Source organism: Clavelina lepadiformis, chromosome 1 (genome assembly GCF_947623445.1).
Source record: "Clavelina lepadiformis chromosome 1, kaClaLepa1.1, whole genome shotgun sequence".
In the NCBI taxonomy this organism is placed as follows: domain Eukaryota; kingdom Metazoa; phylum Chordata; class Ascidiacea; order Aplousobranchia; family Clavelinidae; genus Clavelina; species Clavelina lepadiformis.
The window spans coordinates 6,789,112-6,810,521 of record NC_135240.1 but is presented as its reverse complement, the minus strand read 5'-3'; the positions used below and the strand labels follow the sequence as shown (position 1 = coordinate 6,810,521).

The window sequence follows — 21,410 nt, the reverse complement described above, 5'->3', positions numbered from 1 at the left end:
TATCTTATACAATGCAAAGTAACATTTTTTCAATTTGAATTTGCTACTAAACAAGCCCGGTAACCTAGCTGAGTTTTGTATCCTCCGAGATGTAGGATAAAAGGACTTAATGCAGTATTTTGAGCAAATTCTCGTATCTGGAATTCTCACACCAAATGCTTTGAGTTTTAAACAGCTTTTTTCCTTGCATATTTTCAAAAACGCAGCCAAACAGCCTTAATTTTGAACCAACACAAAATATCAACTTTAGTCTGGACCTACATTCAGCAAACGCCATAACAACAACAAACCATCACAAATTAAAGTCACATGCGCACTGGACCGAAACCATTTATACTTTTTCTATAGTGACGTCTAGCATGCGAATTTCGTCACAATTGCCGTGTTGCGGTTTCAAAATTGTTCAAAATGGTACAACAGGCCCTTAACGAAAACTGCTCTTTGAAGAAGTTGTCTCATTCCAATTTGGAGATGGTTTCGTTATTTCTACCGCAACCCCAACCATCGCACAAGTCGTCGTCATCAACTGTCCTGGTTAAACAAATACAATCGAGTGCTTTAGGATTAGAGCAGTGGCTCCCAAGCTGAAGTTAGCAAAGGTGGTGCAGGGGTACGCGAGTTATACTTTAATTCTTCATAAACACACTATTAAGTAACAATTTTGAAGTCGGAGTTCACAAGATAGGAATTATTACGGCCAGATGTCCACAGGTAGAATTAGGCTGTGAACCATTGTGTTATGGCAACAAAGTCTAGCACGCGAAAACATAAAATCAAAGGGTTTGATTTGCTTTTAGTTTTAACAAGATACTTCTTGTTTTTGTTGCTTGTGGAACAAAGCAGTGGTTCCAGAGCAGATAGTCGATGCAATGGTTCAGTCTTGTATCAAAAGACAAACTCCCAACGTGACTTTTGAAGGTATTTGGTAGTGGTGCAATGTCACGTCGAGTCGATGATTGACGATAACAAAAATCGCTTAAAAAGATCTCGTTCCATTATTATCTGTCGTTGTGACGGACTGGAGATAAATTCTAACAGATCATGGATTTGTAAACAAACCTCGTTATCATAATCTATAACGTTATCAGACTTTCAATTAAACCTTTTTCTAAATTTTTCTACACACGCAGCCTATAAAAGACTTTCGAAATGCTGTAATACCACTTGTTACATCTTGCTACTGTTACTGAGCTCAGTCTGCGCACAATTACTACGAAAATGGGAAAGAAATCTCTGCCAAAGCTGAAGATTGCTGTAGTGGGTACTTCGGGCGTCGGAAAGTATTCGTTGAGTCATCAATTTGCAAACGGCTGGATTGCTCCCAGGGATTCTAACGGTGAGTTGGGTGTGATTTAGTTTATTTTGTGACGACATTTCATCAGAAGAACAGTGCATTCGATAATAGTTACGCTACCTCTACAGCCCTTATAGAAAAATAAACTCTTGTTTGATGTATGAATTAACATCCCGCGACTTTGTAACGAAATTGCAAAGGTTTTTAGAGTTTTACTACGTTTCGGTAAATCTCTATTTCTGATTTATAATTCACAGAACCCGGTGACAACCCTTCCAAGATCGTCCAACTCGACACTGGGAAATATGACGTCAAAGTCCTTGTCTTTCGTGACCTGGACGACGAGAGGTTGAAAGACTGTCAAGGCGTGATGGTCGTTTACTCGGTCGTGGATAAGGCGTCGTTTCAATTACTCAAGACCACAGCGCTTCAGAAACTTTTCGAAAACCTCGGGTCAAAAGCTGAAGCCCCTGCCGAAAATAACGACCCAGAAGGGGCAAGAAATGACGGGCAGAACCCGGTGGAGACGCCGACAAGGTCTCCAGCCACAGCGGGCCTAAGCATACCGGTGGTGCTTGTGGGCAATAAAGTGGATGAGGCTGAGATGTCCAGAGAAATCGAGCAAGATATCGGTAATGCTTTGTCACGTGACCTTTCGTGCGTCGGTTTCTTTGAGACGGCGGCAACTTGCAACGCTGAAGTTCCCAAAGCTTTCCGTTGTCTTCTGGAGGAAATGACAAAGAATTTAGGCGTGGAGAAGAAGAAAAAGAAATCGTCCAAGAAAAACTGTTGCATTATCTCTTGAAGGTGCTCGAAAAACTTTGACTTATGCTTTCGTTCATTTTACCGTGTTGTTATATTGCACGTTTTACATTGTGATGGGTTTTTGCAACGCGAACATTCTTGTTACATTTGAAATTGAGACTTCGTTTTTATCTTTGTCTATCCTGCCTTACTGCTGAATAAAAGATCTTTGCTTTCAATCCAAGCCATGCTCTTTGTCTCGTTATAGTTTAGCCATTTGCCTTAGGTTGCCACCATTTCACTGGGGAAATCGCGCATTCCCAACTTAAATGTTATGATATCCTAATCAAATCTTCATACTTGTCTAAATCTAGCTTTAATTACACTCTAAATAACTAAGATCAACTTTTTTCATACTCATTCTCCTAACTTAATCGCCTGTCTTTAACAACGGTTTGCGTAACTTACTCAAAGTGAAATAATTTAATAACTCTCTTTGCTCTTTAGTTCCACTAACCGTATAATTATCGTGTCGTCAACCCGTAGGCCTACGTAAAAGATTTTGCCCAAAATTGGCTATTTGCGTATTTTCAGCCGTCACGTGTTTGAGAATTTTAATAAATAAAAGCAAGCAAAAGCCTCCTTGATTCGAAGCTGTAGAATTAAAGGATTAGAACCTAGGCACCGTTTGTAAAGTAAAACACTTAGACCAGCAGCAAGTAGCCTAGATGTCCTTCTGTGGTAATAAACACACTAGAACAACAACAACCAACAAAATCAATTGTCCAGCAAGTTGTTACGTCACGAAACTAACCAGTAAATATGAGCCTACATCGCAGGGGAGCTGAATGTGCTTTTCCCCGTGGAGGAAACTTGAAGAAATAAAATAGATTCCACACTTTGTTGTTAATGGACACAGCCAAAATGGACCGCCAGGAAACGTTTTGTCGGACGTAACAAAATGCGTTGTGCTAATACTATGGCAACTTGCAACATGGTATGACAGTCCCACGGAAAAACAGCGACAAACATTTGTGCGGTGGTCAACAGGGTAAATTGGATGAGAGAACGTAGAGGTTGCTAGGCTCGATCAGCCGAAAACATTGACTTTTAGAAAACAAAAGAGAGAATAAATAACTTAAAGCGATAAGATGACTAACTAAGAATAGAAAGTTGCGACAATTTTGTTATAACTTGTGTTTAATGTTTCTATGTCTTCAGAAGTTTTGCATTGTTTGGGTCCGTGCTTGAAATATGATTTGATTGTAGCCTTGACAACTTCTTTCACTATAAGACAAAAAGTAGCGTGTTCATAAAAACCTCATAAACAATTTTTTTACAATAAACTTCAAACCTGTTTCTATGAATAGAAATTTGTTGACAAAATATAATTATCAGATCATTAAAATTGTCTTTGCCAATTATAGGCAATATTAAATACCCAAGAACTTTTAACCCCGCGTGTCAAACTAAAAAGCTCCAGTAAAACGCGGCAGTTCAAAGACGCCAACAATAAATAAATCGACCTACCGTTTTTACTCGTGACGCGGCCGTCTTCTTTGATAAGGTGAGTTAAAGAACGTGCAAATTCCTTGAACAGAGCTTTGGATGATATAAGACCAGCCTTGTACATCGGGGTAAGTTGTCTCACTACAAGAGCGGCTCGGTCTTTTTTTTCTCGTTCATCGTTTTTCGCGAGTTTAACGGAGCCAGATTTTGTGTCCGAAGAATTCAACGTGTTCCTGTGATCAGTGACGACCAAGTCTGCATATTCCGATAAAGATGAGGACTTCATCGCTGTAGATTTTTTTTGATTAGAATCATCCTTTTGAAAAACAGCTGGTATAACGTCAGACGATGACGTTCCAACAACTCCGTTTAAAAGCACCATCTTTGAATCCAATTTCGATGACGTCATCATACTACACGGGGCTTCTGCGATTGCGATTTCATCGTTATGAGGAGCGCTTTTCGAAAGGTCGACTTTTCTAGAAGATTCCAGAATCAGATCTTTCAGCGGATCTTTGAACTCGTCGTCAGAGTCAGAGATGATTATGGCGTCACTGAAAGTCGCTTTGGTTTTCGATTTCTCGGACTTGACAAACCAGCTGGTCATCTTTCGCTTTTCCGCTTTCTTTGTTGTGGGCGTTGGAACCTTCGAGAAAAAATTCATAAATTTGTCGATTCCACCAACGACGCATGTCAAGTGACCGGGACGGTGGATGACTTTGAAAGTTCCCACGTTTGCTTTTGCAAGCGTCAAGGTCAAATGACTTCTTCGTCGTGTATGATATACAGTGTGTACGAAAAATGGAAAAGCAGTGTTTTGAACAATAACATTTACCACAGTATCGACTACCATCGCTGCAATGATGCACAAAAATAAAATCTGACATCGCCGCTAACCTTCATTTTAAGCTCTTCGGCCGCCTTCAAACTGCCGTCATCAACTTCAGAGATCTTCATGCTGGCATCTGCTTCCACCATCTTTGTTTCTTTCACTCTTTCCTTCTCTTCCAGTGGATCTTGCTCCGATGGTTTGATCTTGTCTGATTCTTCCTCTTTTGTGTCACAATCTTCACGTACTAAGTCACTTCCGGTATGATGTGGTGTGACAACTTCCGGATGTGGATGTCCATCAACATCAACAGGTGATGACAAGGGATCGGGGAGCTCCATGTGATCTCCCGATTTAATGTAACGATGAACGGTCTTGGTCTGTACCTGGAGCAGAATAAATAAAACGGGTGCGATAAGAATAGAGAAGCTTGTTGGGGTTGAGAAGTTGGAAATTGACATTTTAAGGAAAGAAACTGTCAGTACTTCGACTTACGCTTTCGTTAAACATGAGTGTCTTTTTGCTTTTCTTCTTTGCTGCTTTCGTCTCAGAAGATTTCAGAAGTTTAGAAGCAGGCACAAAACATCCGTTGCTCTGTGGATCAAAGTCAAATGATGACGAAGTGTATGCTGGTGTATGGAAACTCGATGTACAATTACAGTGAGGTGAAATACAACACAAAAATGTTTCATAAATCTCACATATAACTTCTTTATTACACATTTTCAGTTTATATCTGGATACGGAAATCGTTCTAGAGACCCAACGCCAATAGCAAGACAAGTAAATTGCATTTACCTCACCGCGAATATTTCCATTAACTCAGCCCAAGTAACTACTTAGTAAGATACAGAAATGACAAACGCTACTTTATTTTCAATTTGCAACTCCGAGGCAGGTTTGAAAGAGGAGGAAGGTGTGAGGCCATGACATCGTCGCTTTGCTTTGTAACAAGCGGATGTTACGTATTCTTCTTCTTCTTCTTCGAGAGCGTTGTCTTCTTTATCGGAGCTTTCCATTCTATGTGGTTTCGAACCGGACTTTTCCAGGCATCTGCAGCAAAGATGCAACATCAGTGATGAAAGTTGAACGCGCAGTGTAAAAATGAAACCGTTAATTACAGCACGGCACGAGTTCGACAATCACAGGCAGACATAAAGGAGAAAGTGGTGCAGAAGATAAGCAAGAGCTGAAAAAAATCAACCATTCACATCTCATCCCAGGCGGACAACAACAAACCATGTTTCCTGCTTAAGGATGAACAACCTGTGCAGGCTCTTCTCCTGCGTCTGCTTCTTAATCTCGTTGATCCTCTTCACCACAGAAGCTCTGTATCCCATCACGGTGGTCGCCACTTGGAAGAGATTGTATTCCAGGTTCGCCGCTTCCGCTCTCGATAACCAGTCACTGCGATTAAAAACATCAATGTACGCCTGTCTAAGGTTAAGTGTACGCCTGATGTTGGTTGAAATAAGCAGGGTGCAAAGCAAAGACGAGGTGTGTTGTGACGTGGGAAATGGTTTCGAATAAATTTTATCACTGGCCCGCATGTATTTCTTACACTGCCCGAGTAAGATTTGTCTACTTTGTCTATAACTTATCTTTGTCAGCAACAATTATCTTGCACAAAACATCAGCCGCGCATCTAGTTCACAAATCAAAGGATTCGAGTTTATCAGGCGCATGGTGATGTACCCAGACAAAAGGGCTCCTCCGTGGTGAGATTTGTGATTCTCCATGAGAGCAACTCTCAAGCGATCCCAGCATCCCATCCGTGTCTTCCAGTTGCACTTGGGAAGACGTTTGCTTGTTGCCCTCTTCAACGGACAGTCTTCGTCCGGTGAGTCCACGTCACGTGAGCGTCGTCTGCCAGTGTTTGGCAATCCTCCCTGAGTGACGATAAATGATATGCTGTTTAAAACGTGTTTGCCTGTTACCGACTACTATGAAGTTTAATGTTAACTAACTGTTTAAACTAATGTTAACTGACTAGTGTTTAAAGTTAATTGATTGTTTGATTTTAATCCAAGGTTATTGGCGTGATTATTGATGTCAATGTCCGGGCAAAAATTTCTTTTTACTTTTCTTAACGAAAATTGCTCTTTGAAGAAGTTGTCCCATTCCGACTTGGAGATGGTTTCGTTATTTCCATCGCAACCTCCGCCATCGTACAAGTCGTCGTCATCAACTGTCCTGGTTAAACAAATACAATCGAGTGCTTTAGGGTTAGAGCAGTGGCTCCCAACCTGAAGTTAGCAAAGGTGGTGCAAAGGGTACGCGAGTTATACTTTAATTCTTCATAAACAGACTATTAAGAAACAATTTTGAAGTCGAGGTTCACAAGATAGGAATTATTACGGCCAGCTGTCCGCAGGTAGAATTAGGCTGTGAACCATTGTGTTATGGCAACAAAGTCTAAGACGCGAAAACAGAACATCAAAGGGTTTGATTTGCTTTAGTTTTATCGAGATGCTTCTTGCTTCTTCTTGCTTGTATAACAAAGTACAAAATCAGATAGCTGTGCGGCTCACCTTTCAAACCCATAACCCCTTTTCCCACCGGCGTACAAAGTAGGATCGTACTTTCCAGTCGCCCCCAAAAACGACTCGTTAGGGTTGGTTATACGTTTGGTAGTCCGGCCGACTGACGTCAGAGAAAGCTATGACGAAAAGCGTTGATCAACAAAATATATTCGACATTCTTGTAATAAATATGGCAACTTCAATATGAATTAAATAAGACAAGTTTATGGATTATGTTGAACAGGGCGCAACAGGTGGCTAAAGCAGTGGTCGGCAAACTGTGAGCCTTCAAGCAAAAATATAATGAGCCGCATACTTTATCCTGCAATCAAGTAAATGTGGGCTGAGTGTTAGTTTCAGTATTTGTATTCTATTAGCCTGGTTATCTTGGAGCGCAACCTACTGCTTGATGTTTTTTCCATCTTAAGTAGAGGTTAACTGTAGCTATAACGGCAAACATCTGGAAAACACAACCAGTAATCTCCCACTCACATAGCGTCAATTCTTACTTTGGCTTTATTTTATCACCAACGATGGAACGATCATTTCCAACAAAATGCGAAAGCTAAACCTAAATTTCATATCTCATAACTAATATGTTAAATTTAAAGTAGTGAGAACTGAATGCTATAGTCAGCTATAGCTACAGCTTTTTCCCACTATAGTCAGATTTCAACCCACGCTCGCACAAACCACTGCATATTTTAGTTTCAAGGCCGCAGTACAATTTAATGTAAGTGATGCGAGTTAACTGTCTGTTAATTGCAGGTTACCGTATATTGCTAAAACCTGTGAAAAGCACGTAACTAGATTAAAAGTTAATTGAAGTTATCCTAATAGCGTCAACAAATAATGTATACTGCGAAAAAGAGAAAAACACATTAAAATTATTAGTTAGCTACTAATATTTACTGCATTAGGCTAAGTATATTTCACATGTGATGTTGGGCCTTCGTTCACTAATGAAGTGAAAATTTGGGCCATCGTAATAACAGTTTGCTGACCACTATCTAAAGCAGTGGTTCCCAACCTTTTTTGGTGTCGGGGCTGAATTTCAAACTTCAGAGTACGTATGGAGCCGCATGAAAACACTCAAGTAATTAGAACGAAAATTTTAAAGCATGAAAGCATGTACCAACGAATAGCAACACTAACAAGAAAAATAACACAAATCAATTTATTGTCCAACTTGACTCCAACTCCAACTGACAAGTAAAAAATAATCGCCCTAATTATTATAAATAGATTTTTTATATTTTCTGAGGGATTTTCAGGGGTCAATGAGAGCCGCAAGAAGGCTAGCTTGGAGCCGCGGTTGGGAATCATTGATTTAAAGTCTAAAGCTTGCGAACTTGCGTTGTAAGACACTAAAACCGAGCCTATACTTACATTGTTCAGGGTTTTCACCTGTTCCTGTACCGCCTTTGGATTCCTACAGTGGTCGCATTGCTTATTGCAAGATGGCGGCGAATCGCCAAAGTAGGCTGAGATGGCTTCGTGACGACACCTAACGGATAGACAAAAACAAATTCATTTCATTATTTCACAACAAAAGCAAAAATAACTTGAATCCTTAAACTTAATAGGCCAGGCCAGCTAAATGTCGCAAAATAGTTTAAGTTGTACGCCAAGCGATGGCGGCAGGCGAATGCACCTTTCTCAATAGCATTGTTTTCTTTGGACCCTAGCAGTATTGACGTCACGATGAAATAACTGTTTGTTTAAGAATGACGTCATGAAGTACCCGCGTTAAAAAAAAGCAAGCGCTTGGGACGTGAAAACCAAAACTCGTAACTTTTTAACAGCTGATGGTGGTGGTGGTCGTTGGCGTTTTACAGTTGAAATATCAATACCTATTTCGGATAATAAAACCATTTTATAGCGCCATGACAATAAAACAAGCTTACACAATTACGTAAGCAAATGAGTGATTAAGTCGAACGAGTATTGTCCCCTTTTACGCATGAAAGATTTTCAAAAGGCACTCAAGTCTGATACGAATAACAAAACCATGCTCTGTTGATAGAGACGTTCGACAACAGAATAGGAGTGCCAACAAGATTCCAGACTAGCCAGTGCTGATTAGAAGAGGGTTTGACTAGTTCTGTTTCAGTTTGACAAGTAGCTTATCTTACTGCATTTACGTAAACTATATGCAGTAGGTCGTGCCAAGTCGTGTTGTTTAATCAGCAGATACAGTCATATACGTATAATTAACTAATACATTTGTAATTGGTTAAACTACAGTCAAAGTAACCGCACCCAGCGTGGACAAAATTAAGGTCTTTACCGGGCCTTCAGGGCATTGAACGTGGAAACACTCGATGTGAACGCTTAGGTAACGGCAAAACTTATGACTTGCCATAAGAAGCACGCAACGGTACTCACCTCAAGCGTGAAATACCAATCAGAGTGCGGTGTTCGAAAACAAATGTATTTTAGTAGAAAGCTGTAAGGCTATTTCAGGCCTACGTCGCTGCCTTGCTTGAATGACTGTCATGCAACGGTAAACGACATTCGATCTATTATTACGCCACACTTTGCAGCGTCAAACCCATTTCCTGTGAGCAATCTAATTCTGTAGCGGCATTACGTACATCAGATAAATGGAGCTTGTAACTGTAACCGCCTGATAGGTTTTTACAGACGGTTGATAGAACTAACAGGAAAATTCTTTATCAAATACAGTTATTTGAACGAAAAAAAGAGATGGAGGCAGTTGAGACCATATTATTTATAACTTATAAGTTACACTGTGACGGTTTTGAATAATTTATCGGGCGTTACTGCGTTGCACAGATAGAGAACTCAAAAAACATTTAACCCAAAACAAGTAAGTCTATGTAGAATATACTTTACGAAAATGGTGCAACAGTGACGCAACAATGTGGTTACAGCTATAAAGTGCTTACGTGTTAAGAAAGTCGACCGACCATTAGAGCTCAAAGCAGCATCTACATTTCGGACCTTACGGGGTATGACGTGCGATAGAAAACTGATCATTCTTAAGTTTCTAGCGTACCCCCGCTGAGATATGCGTTTATAAGCATGGGTGACACTTAGGTAGCGATTACTGGGATCAGTTTGGATGTTCTTGTCAATTTCGAGCCGTTCAAAGATGTTTATCGAACTTTCTACTTTGTAATTTTTGCAATTTTTTTCGGAGCTGTGATCCTCCTGATCGTAATAACTCTCTTCCACACATATTGCATCTGTGGATGTTGCGAGCGGAACAGAAGAGTCGAGCACGCATGGACGGGCAGGAGTCCTCCAAGATCTTCTCAAGAAGATTTCAAGATGACGAAAAAGAAACAGAAAAAAACATCCCGAACGATTGTGGCGGCCGTGGAGTTGTGAAGAAATTTTCCTCGCAAATGTTTTTGTGAAAAAAATGCAGATTTGTGTCCGTTTTTACATTGAACTGCAATTGTCCGTTTGTAAATACTATCCGGCCTGAAATGTTGCAGTAATTCCGGCGCTTTCTACAGTCGTAATTAATTGTAGTACAATGTAATGAACCTGCTATAACTTGCCATACACCATCAACTAACGCAAACCAGAAAGCCAGGAAGCCGACAGTGCTTGTATTTACGCTGTGTTACATGACAAAGCCATTCTCTTTGTATTTTCTTACAATGCCAGATCATATTGCCTTGTATTATGTAATACGTTTCACTTACATTTCATTGGATGCTTTTTTATAGAATCGCCTATTTTTAGCCGCTTATTCTGTGATTTTCTATGTTGTTGTGGTACATTGTTGCAGTACGATTTTTACTTGTTGTAAAGGCGATCACTGTTAAGCAACATAATGTTGTTGTGTTGCCGTGCTGCAGCCCTTGCAGATTTCTTCACGCATTTATTATTTATTCGTTAATAAGGTTGCAGAGCCGCACGTTACCTCTTTAATTTTAGCGTGTGCGACCATGTGCGGCGCATGTCATGCCCAGTATGGTGGGATTGATGCAGAGATGGAAGTCGGGTCGGGCTTTAGCTTAAGTTTTTGAAGATTATCAGGCCTGTAAGTCTTTTTACAGCCCATTATATGTTAATTGTGAATTAATAAGTCGTGTTTCGTCTTTACTTTCCTGCGCCCACGCCACGCATCCTTGGCTCATTCAGCAAATTTAACTCTCGGGTCTAAATCGGGATTCAAGCAGTCTGCCCGCTTCCCTCTCTGGACCCTTGTACTACACTTCCCTTACATCGTACCTAAACCGTGTTTTGTATTTTTCTAGGCTATAAATAGCAAATAATCACAGTCGAGAACTGACCCAGTATAAAATAGTCGCATATTGGGTGAATACCCGAATACGAAACAAGATGTCGAACGACTTCAACACAGAATTTATCAACTCGCAACTGAACAACGTCGTTGGCTTTGACCTGAACGATCTCTTGTCGATTGAGCCATTCAAAGACAATTACAGCACTGCCTGGTTCGTTATTTTCATGACTTTCATCGCCGCGTTTCTTCTGATGATCGGGATAGCGTTTCTCTACTCCGTCTGCGATTGCCTGTGTTCGTGCTGCTGCTGCCGGAGGTCGGATGGCGGAAATGGGCGAAAAAATAAAGTGCAGAACGGGCAGGACAACTACTCCATGGAGGAGATAAAATAAAAAGAACTGGGACCAATGACGCAATAAAACGTTGAGGTCATGAGTGACGTCATCAAAGAACCGTAGAAAACACAAACACTGCGAATTATTATTTCCAACGCAATGTTATGTATATATGCGCATTTTCACCATTGTTCCAAATAATCCGCATTTCTTCAGATTTTTTATTCACAAATTTATCTTATTTTTGTGCAAATCAACGGCCATCATGCACTGGTAGCAGTGCTGAGGCTGCATTGGAGGTGTTTGTTGCTGTTGATAGAAACACAGCTCAGGTACAACACGTACACATTGCATTTTCAGCTTAATACCGTATCCTTGATGTCATACGTATGCTGGGCACGCACGTCACATTCTGCCATTGCGTTTTGACATAGAAACATTTTCATCATTCTTGGACTTGTAATGTAACCGGTAATAGAGAATTCTGTTTAAGTCTACAGAAGGCAGTCGTGGAGCGAACAAAAACAGCGATTCAATTTAGACCGACAATTCCCATGACAACTGCACAGCCTTTTCGAACGTATCTTGACATTATGATCGCGTTATATTGCACCGAGTATACCGCCTTAAGTTTATTGTTGCGTATGATCATGTAGAAAATAGTTTTAAAAAATGTTTATATCACAATTATATTTCAAGTAAAGTATCGTAAGTATTATTATTGTGTAGTGTTGTGTATTTTAAACGATTTCAGTAAGTAATTAATAATGCATGGAGAAAAAAGGTATATGACGTCAAGGTAGGAATTTAAGCAGGGCCTACTTACTTACGCGGTCTAAGTAGTTTTGAGCTGTGCGTTCATTCTAAAGAAGGTATTCCTAAAACTAGCAGAGGTTATAGCAGCAGGATCTCACAGAATAGTTTCGGGTATAAAAATTGCAATTAATTCTTCATACAACAAAAAATATTAGGATTTATAGCCTATTATTTGCTGAACTTCAGCTCTTGATCTAGGTCAGCGTGGTCCAACTGCAGGCCCGCGGGCCAAAGTTGGCCCGCGAGCACCGATTTTTTGGCCCACTAACTGATAGTCAGCTTTGATAGTCGCTATTGTCGAGGAAGAACCTCGACCGCAGATGTCACATTGATCAGCATTTAATAGCTAAGTAGCTAAATAGCTAAGCTCTTCAGTTCTAATTTCATATTTCTTCAGTTCTAATTTAAAAACATTGGCCCGCAAGATAAAAAAATTTTCTGATTTTGGCCCGCGATGAAAAGAAGTTGGACCACGCTATTCTAGGTTATAGGCATCCGTCCAACACACAGTATTTCATGACTTACTTCGTTATAGCATCTCGTCGGCTTGAAACTTGTAGATACTATATCGTACTCATAATAACTATTAATGGTGTAAATTTGTTGTAACATTGTAGCTGCATTTTAAATGCTATCGACGAAAGGTTGGAACCACAACCAACCTTAGCTGTTAACTGAATCTTGATAAAATATTTTAACATACGTAAAAGTGTTGCTAGAGGTCTTAAAGGCTTATACCGAGACTGTACGTGCTAAAGTGCCCTCGATCGAGTGAGACCGATAACTCTTAAGAATGAAATTTTACGGAGACCAAATCTACAAGCGAGTTACGCCGATTTATGCTGACGAATTTCACGTCGCTTTTCTGTTACTTTTGACGGCCCTTGTAGTGGTCTTGCTCGTGCTGTTTCTAATTGGACTATGCTATAGACCGGGGACGGATACAAAAGTGGATGAAGATATCAACGCTGGAGAAACAACTTCTTTATAAGTGTGATTGTGTAGGAAACATGGACATGGACATATGCAGTTTGATAAGGCAGTCAATTTGTTGCTGCATTAATTTCATAGAAAATCTTTAATTGACTTCGTCATCCAACTATTGTTCTATGAACACATGACCCACATTGTAATGAAGGATCTATCTTGTCGACACCTCAACACTCAGCAATGGCTCAACATTTAGAGATTTACGGATCTTAGTGCTATGTATTTGAATCTTGTGGACCCATATTTTAATTATGCTTTTTATGGACACAAGTTGCGGTAATTGTGTGAGCCATTTTTGACTAAACAAAATTTAGTCCATTCCATCCTACATTAAAACGGAGACAAATGGACGGATGAACCTGATTTAAGCCAATCCAGCTTTAAAAGTCCGAAACCCCGCTTTCTATAATCCCATTTAAGACGGGTGTTGTTATATGATCAAGTTTGTTAATTAGTTGGATATAGCATCGTAGTTGCATTGCACATGACATAAACGGAGTTACTACTTTTGTCGGTTAAATGCAATGGAATTGTGAGGCGCAGGATCTCTCAACAGTAACGAGTGAGCCTGGTGATCAATGTCTTGGCATAACAACATGATTCAGTAAATATTTTTTTTAAATGTACCAGACCGTGTGTTACTGAGAAAAACATATTTAATATTTAATCTGCATTGACGTCAAAGACACGACGCTTCCAAAAGTTCGATTATTTGCCAAGTCATCCTCATCGTAAGGAACCTGTTGTTACCACTGTGCGGTTATACCTTGGGTTTTTTGCGCTGTTTACACTCTCATAAACAGAACGGGATTTTAACAGTTTTAAGTTGTATGATTTTAGACGTGATTTATAGAATAGCGGAGACGATTTTACCGGTATCCTTCTTTGCAAATACTTTGCTTATATTTAACCTTGTTTTAGTTATTTCCTCACATTATAACGCTATAAACTGAATTGCAAGCGTTGTCTGTGACCATATTACTTGTTAGGTTCCGCTTTAACAAAGTTAGCAGAATACTTTTCGCTCCCCACAGTCGTCAGCCAATGGCGAAAAGCAAACGAGCGTGAAAAAGAGCGATACGTGACGTCATACTGACAGAGAGAAGGAGCGAGATTGTAAATAATTGTAGAGAACCTTTCGTTATTACGGCAAGCGACGCCCAATGGCGTGGCTTAATATAGCAAAGGTTCTCGAGAGATCAAAAGATCGAGCAATGAGCTAAAGATAGTAGACTAAGTAGAGAGACGTTTTGGAGTAACTGATAAGTATATTAGTGGAAAACTCCGACGCCTGCGGTATATTAAAAGGTGTTTTCTTCAGCTATTTCATTAATGCATTGTCATTGTTTGCACATAATGCGGGGTTAACCACTTCTGCTTACATCACTACGTATATCAACGCAAAGTTTACTTATTTGAAATATATTGGTATCGAATCGTTTATTTCGCCCTGGGCTGCAGGAAGTGAAAGTGATAGTGGTAACCTTTACAGCATAATAGAATGAACATATGTTCACACACAATCAACGATAGAGAAAAATGCAGCAAAGATTCGAGGGCTTAAAACGTGCAAGATGTCAGCTACTGCGTGCTGTAGCGTAGGTAAAAACTATTTTAGAAGATGTCTATACTTCGTTATATCACGTCCTCATCGGAAAACCTTAAACGAAAAACTGAAAGGGTTCGTAAAAACGCTTTTTTCTAACAACACAACTGCTACAGCACCAATGTTCAGCCAAGCGTTGAAAAAAAAAAGCAGTACGTGACGTAGTACTGAAAGTAGAGAGTATTTGTTGCTACTTAAAGCTGAGAGCTATCTTTCCTTATGATTCTAGAGTGAAACGCTGCAGGGTCTAAAAGCGGTAGCTTCCTTCTGGTTTTGGTGCCGAGTTTGCTTAAAATTACCCAGCAGTGCCCGGCTACCGATGTATTTACATGGCATTGTGCTGGACATGGCGAGGTGGGGTCTATAAGTAGAAAGCATGATCAAGTCGGGAATTCCTCAGATAGTAGAGATAAATGCTGCTGCGTCTGCGAGAATTTTCATTCCAAAGAGTGTCACGGAAGAGTTCCTAAAAAGGGTGAAAGCCAATGTGGTTGAAAAGGGAAAGCAAATTGAGATCTTGGCATTTCTTATTGGGTACGAAGATGGAACAATCCGTCATGGAACTGAGCTACTTTTTCCCAGTCAAAGTGGAGATGGTGCCAAAGTGGACGACATAGGCAGGTGAAGAGTTATATTGTGCTAATGTAGTGTAGATTGGGTTCCTTTGTCGAGGGCTTGTGCGCTATGTGCTCTTTAATGTATAGTCAGCATCAGCAGTGGAATGTTTTTCGACGATGCAACCATTCTCATAGTTTTCGACAATCGAAAATGTTTTGGTTATTTAATTCTAATAATTTTTCATTCTTCTATGTATCAGGTTCTTTTGGAATGGAAACCTCTGTGTGGATAGCAGAGCAATCGCAAACCGCTAAAATCCATAGGTCAAAAACAACTGTTATTTTATGGATCCACAGTCATGTTCAGGGCTCCACATGTGGGTACACCAGTATTGACGTGCACACCCAGTTTAGATACTCTCGCGTTATGTATCCCGGAATCATCGGCCAAGTCATTGAGATAAAAGAAGATGGCACTTACGTCTCAGATTACTTTACCCTTAGTGATGTCGGTGATGATGTGGTGGCAGAGCGCAGCAGAATAAACAACCTTTCTAATGTTTGCCATGACCTGTGCACTAATCGACGCGTTTATGTGTCTTGCCAGGAAATCATTGCCTACACAGAAGAGACTATATCAGTACAAGACTCTAGACATGTGTGCAAGGCATGCAAGAAATTCTTTCCCCAGGAATCCTCTCTTATGAAGCATCTGGGACAGAAGTCGAGCTGCAGGACACTGTTTGGACTGGAGCGCTATGATGCAAAGAGGGTGGAAAGAAGGACACAAGCCTGGAAACGGCACAATGATACTGAAGCCAAAATAAAAAGTCAGGCAAAGTACCGCAAGAAAAATCAGGAAACTCTTGCCAAGAAGGCGGCTCTCTATTATTCTAATCATCGTGAAGCAGTCAGCCAGAAGCAAGCTATATACAACAAACTTAACAAAGACACCATTGTCAAGAGACAAGCAATCTATGATTCCGAGCATCGTGAGCAAGTGAACAAGAAGCAAGCTTTGTACAACAAGAAAAACAAAGATATAATCGCCAAGAAACAGGTAATCTATTATGCCAAGCATAGCAAAGAAGTAAAGAAGAAGCAAGCTCTGTAATACAAAAGGAACAAAAATGCAATTGCGAAGAACAGGGCCATCTGTCCCATGCATTGCAAAGATGTAAAAACAAGTTTCCAATCCAAATTAAGCATGATTTATACCAAGCAAAGAACTTAATGCATGTAACCAAGAGAAACAAAGAAAACTGATATGTGATTTCACTCGTTCTGAAACTTTAATTGGAACCTGCTGTAAAAAAAACTACAGAATTAAAATGACAAATTGAGGATGAAAAATAACTTTTCTATACAAACTGCAGGAGACACTTGGAAAACCTTTTGCAAAGAAAAATCTTAGGTTAGTTCCAGGGCTCAGCAACATCTGCCGCAGATTTTACACAATTGTCTACACACAGATGTTTAGTCTTCTTTGTCACTAATTAATGTGACTATTACATAATATAACCAATTATAAGTCTTCATTAAGTATTGCTTGGTATATTGTGAGTGCTTTGGCTAGACATTTCCAATTGCACATTGTTGGAATAGAAAAAGATACATAGATCTACGGAACAGATGTTTGAATGTTATTTCAAAGAACATCGGCAAAAGAACACAATGCATTGACATGTTACCACTTGCCACAACAACTTACTGTAAAAATAATGTGTGAAAACATGATATAATGCAGTGGTGTTAAAATTTACATTTTATATATAGACAATGTTTAACTAAAAATTTTGGAAACTGGTATGTATAGGCATGTAGATGTAGTTAACAGCTTGTGAAACTTATCAAGTCAACTGGTTCCGAACCTACGCTGCCATAACCGTGTACCACTGTACCTGTACGAGGATGGGAGTTGGTGAAGATGTCAACAAACTTCTGACAGATTTGAAGATTACACGGGAAGAAATCTACAAGCGGGTCAACCCCATGTACGCAGATGGATACCACATCTTTTTTATAGTGGTTTTGGGCATATTTTTCCTTGCTTTGGTCATAATGATTCTAGTTGGACTGTGCTACACACCAAGCAAGAAAGAAAAAAATTCTGGAAAAAATGCCGACACCGGGAGCAGTGGAAGAAACCTGCTGTGACTGGAATTAACATTATCCTGGAACCCCTTTGGGCTAAATGGATTCGACGTTAAACTACCTGTTTATGTAAACCTATTTGTCACTGATTCAATTACCTTGAAACATATTTATGATTACTAACTTGTAGTCACTGAAATAAGTTAAGCTTATATATGGGCTTAGAGCTGATCATACAATTTTAGCCGTATGCAAGCTGTTTAAAACTGTGGAGTACGACAGAGATCAGGACACTCACGCTGAGTGTATGTTATTCACTCATTAAAACTTTAACCAAGGATTCAGTGAATGCATGCATGAAATTTGGGGGTTCAATGTCATTGACTGACAGGCTATGAGTGAAAGAGTAGTATCAGAATTTGACAAAAACGAATTGTACTTTGTAATTTGTTTGAGTTATTATTATTGATATTAAACCTTACTACTGTCAGATGCTGTAGAACCTTAATGGCATTAGCAGTAAAAAGTGTTTTAAGTAGTATATTAGCTAAAGCATGAAGATTTACTAACTTGCTTTCTTCACAAAACTTCACCACGCCTTCAAAACTATCCATTGCAGCTTTTGAGTACTTTCGGAAATCTTCGTCTGATTTACTCTATTAAATAATAATAATTAAAGGTTGACCAAATGTAAATATGACATAAAACTTTGGCTTAAGAACGAATTTTATGTTAATACTATTTAAAGGAGGTAAAAGCAATTGATTGTTAATTAATTAATAAAAGCAATTCTATTAAATAGAAAAAGCAATGGAGCAAAAAACGCACCTTTTTCTTCTTGCCTTCAAGATCTTTTCTTATAAGAAATTCAATTATCCTTCGATCGTCCCTGCAGTAAAACACTGAGTAAGAATTTGGTCTTTGTCAAACTTTCGTGACGCTAAAAGAGATCTGCATTTCTATTTAGTATTTACGTAATTTTGATTCATCAGCAGCTGGCTTTTAACCCCGTTTAAAATAAAATGTGCACGATATGCAGCAACGGTTCCCACCTGGAGTAATAGAGCCTGCAATTTGACACCTTTCCATCTCTTCCAGCACGCCCTGACTCCTGGTAGTATCCTGCCATTGATTTTGGCAGTGTCCAGTGCGCAACAAACCTGACATGTTAAAAAGTTCTGCGTATGTACTGGACTTCCCATGCATCATACGTGCAACAGTGGACATACCTTACGTTGGCTTTGTCCACCCCCATCCCAAAACTAATCGTAGCAACTATTATAGGGACTTTCCCCTCTGACCACTCCTCTTGAACAGTCGTTCTCTCCTTGTCTTTCAATCCTGAAATATTTGAGGTCGATTAGAGACAATTTTAGGGATGAGACTTCATATGACGTTATACTTTAGACAACGAACTACAGAATGTTGTAATTTGTTCACAATTCATAGCAACGTAGAATAGAATACAACGATAAAAGTGGGTTTCTTTACAATGGCATCCATGTGAAACTTACAAACATACTCACTTTAAAAACTTTAATTTTGTTAATAAATCATGATAAGCTTTGTAGGATATAATTTACAACTAAGCCAGTTACCATACAGCCAGTTATGCCATTGAGTGCAGTACTGTGGTTACCAAAAAAATAGCATACAAGCAACATGACTCTTTAGCTGTATACAAATATAACAATTGACAAACCTGCATGGTAAGCTTTTGCCAAAAGACCTCTTTGCAAAAGCTGTCCCACAAGTAGAGTGCAGTCATCCCTTTTATGGCAATATATGATTCCACATCCATTATATCCCTGCAACCAACCTAATATTTCAATTTCTAATTCCAAACCCCATTGTGCTAGAAAGTTAATTTTCTTACACCATTTGGGAGTTCTTCTCCGAGAGATTCGTTGCAGAATCGTTGAAGATCTAAATATCTGTCATCCAGTATGTCCTTGAACTTCACATCATAATAAAGGTTTGAACGAAATACACTGGTTTTAAATTCAGCAGTTGTATCCGTAAGCTGTTGAAAGTACATCTTTGATAATAATAATCAAATAGTAATATCAATAGTAATAATATACAATGATATTAAAATAAATAATAATAATATTTAATGGTAATAATCAACAAATGGCATAACATTTTGGATAGCGTTATATGATGTGGGTTTTTGTTGTCTAGTAGGATAGTAATAAGGTGAGGAATTAGCTAATAATTAAGTAAATCTCCCTCGAGTCACATTAAATAATTCTCAAATTAATCTTTTTACCTTCAAGCGAAGAAAAACATCCTTCCGAACTGCTGATGTAGCAGTAGCAGTGACAGCAATACATGGCACATTCTTCATCTGTTGTCTGAGGTTGCCTAGACGTAGATAGTCAGGCCTGGAATGATATTAGTTATAAACTGATTTTTTACAGTTACCAAGATTAAATCAAATAATTTGTGTATTAAATTGGTTAATATGACAGTAAAATGTAGTTGAAACAACACTAAACACAAACATTATACGACTGTATCGATACGAAGAAATTATAGGATTCTTTAGCAGATGTGTGACAATTGCCGGTAACTAGTTAAGTGCTTTCCCGTTGTTTAAATATAAATGTCCTACCATAATTATTTTACCTGAAATCATGGCCCCATTGGGATACACAGTGAGCTTCATCAACCACGAAAAGCGAAATAGCCGAACGTTTTGATAAATTTTTAACGATGTTTTGAAAGGATGACGTGGCAGCCTGTTCTGGGGTGATGTAAAGCAGACGACACTTTGGATTTGGGCTTGACAAATCACCAATAACTCGATTTTTTTCAGCCTGAGAGAAAAATTAAACTTGGGAAATCTGGAAAGCTCAGATTGGAAGCTGACATTGTTATCAGTGATTTCATTGACATATATGAGTCTGCAATTTTGGTTCATTACAATGAAGCAATTACAAGGTGGACTGGTTTTTCATTATTTATTTGTTTGATATTTCTATAAAAAATTAGTGATGAAACTATCAAAAGTTTTAACATACTGCAGTTTGTTTTGAGTTGATTGTATCGGCCTGTACATTGCATGAGCGTAGATGCTGCAACTGGTCGTGCATGAGAGCTATGAGCGGGGAAACTACGAGGCAAACACCCTCCAGGTATAACGCTGGTAGTTGATAGCACAGAGACTTTCCTGCACCAGTTGGCATTGATATAAAAACATCTTTTTTTCCTGAAGAAGTCATAAGATGTTTAAAATTTTTCAAACAAAATGCCTCGATATTGTAAACAATCTGTTTGCAGAACTTACTCTCACAAACGGTGCAAATAGCTTGCTTTTGAAGTTCATTTCGATAGTCTTTGTGATGGAATGTTTTCTGCAAAATTTCTCGAATTCGTTTTGCTTTACCCTGCACTGGGGCTACTTCTTTCCTACCTTGTTTCAAAAACTTATCCATTCAGCTATCAACCTATATAGCTAGGTTACATTACCAGCTGTGAAGCTAAAACCAATAAGATTAGGTTATAGTTCAAATAATCTTCAACAGACTAATAGCCACCGTGTGTTCAAAAACGACAAGATCAACATTTTCAGTCTATTACCACACGATTTGAAGACCGAATTGACTATAGCCTAGGCCTATTTCTCTATATGTAGGTCACGCAGTCTGTTGTTAAAAATAGGTGATTAAGTTGCACTATTTATTTAGTGCAAGAGCTGCAATTCTATAATTACTTCGCACATATTATTAAGAGGGACCCAAGCACCCGTTTATGGTCATTCAGTCAGTCAGTGGAAAATTGTTTGTATTGTTTATTTTTCGCCATTAACTGTCGCACTGTGCGGAGCGAAAGTTATGATGTTAACTGTTATAGACTGTTTAGATTACTACAAGCAACATCC

At 39.1% G+C, this 21,410-nt stretch overlaps 3 protein-coding genes across 3 annotated transcripts; 2 read left to right on the top strand and 1 right to left on the bottom strand.

Moving 5' to 3' along the window:
* The first annotated feature begins 1,137 nt into the window (after window positions 1-1,137).
* LOC143463438 (uncharacterized) lies at window positions 1,138-2,277 on the top strand. The gene is made up of 2 exons (XM_076961908.1): window positions 1,138-1,336; window positions 1,552-2,277. Exons 1-2 carry the CDS (start codon window positions 1,219-1,221, stop codon window positions 2,097-2,099), a joined length of 666 nt encoding a protein of 221 aa, XP_076818023.1. The 5' UTR covers window positions 1,138-1,218; the 3' UTR covers window positions 2,100-2,277.
* Window positions 2,278-2,638: 361 nt separating this feature from the next.
* LOC143444199 (ATP-dependent DNA helicase Q5-like) lies at window positions 2,639-21,005 on the bottom strand. Its single transcript, XM_076943354.1, has 20 exons — window positions 20,817-21,005; window positions 20,551-20,738; window positions 20,156-20,346; window positions 19,797-19,911; window positions 19,401-19,547; window positions 19,227-19,332; window positions 18,754-18,865; window positions 18,577-18,684; window positions 18,353-18,413; window positions 18,095-18,180; window positions 8,288-8,405; window positions 6,908-7,035; window positions 6,458-6,569; window positions 6,072-6,265; window positions 5,643-5,783; window positions 5,246-5,429; window positions 4,872-4,970; window positions 4,445-4,762; window positions 3,569-4,193; window positions 2,639-3,325 (listed from the first exon to the last, which is right to left on the bottom strand). Exons 1-20 carry the CDS (start codon window positions 20,962-20,964, stop codon window positions 3,198-3,200), a joined length of 3,309 nt encoding a protein of 1,102 aa, XP_076799469.1. The 5' UTR covers window positions 20,965-21,005; the 3' UTR covers window positions 2,639-3,197.
* Window positions 14,424-18,014, top strand: LOC143444200 (uncharacterized). Its single transcript, XM_076943355.1, has 2 exons — window positions 14,424-15,490; window positions 15,691-18,014. The coding sequence occupies exons 1-2, from the start codon at window positions 15,250-15,252 to the stop codon at window positions 16,542-16,544; spliced, it is 1,095 nt and encodes a 364-aa protein (XP_076799470.1). The 5' UTR covers window positions 14,424-15,249; the 3' UTR covers window positions 16,545-18,014.
* Window positions 21,006-21,410: the final 405 nt, after the last annotated feature.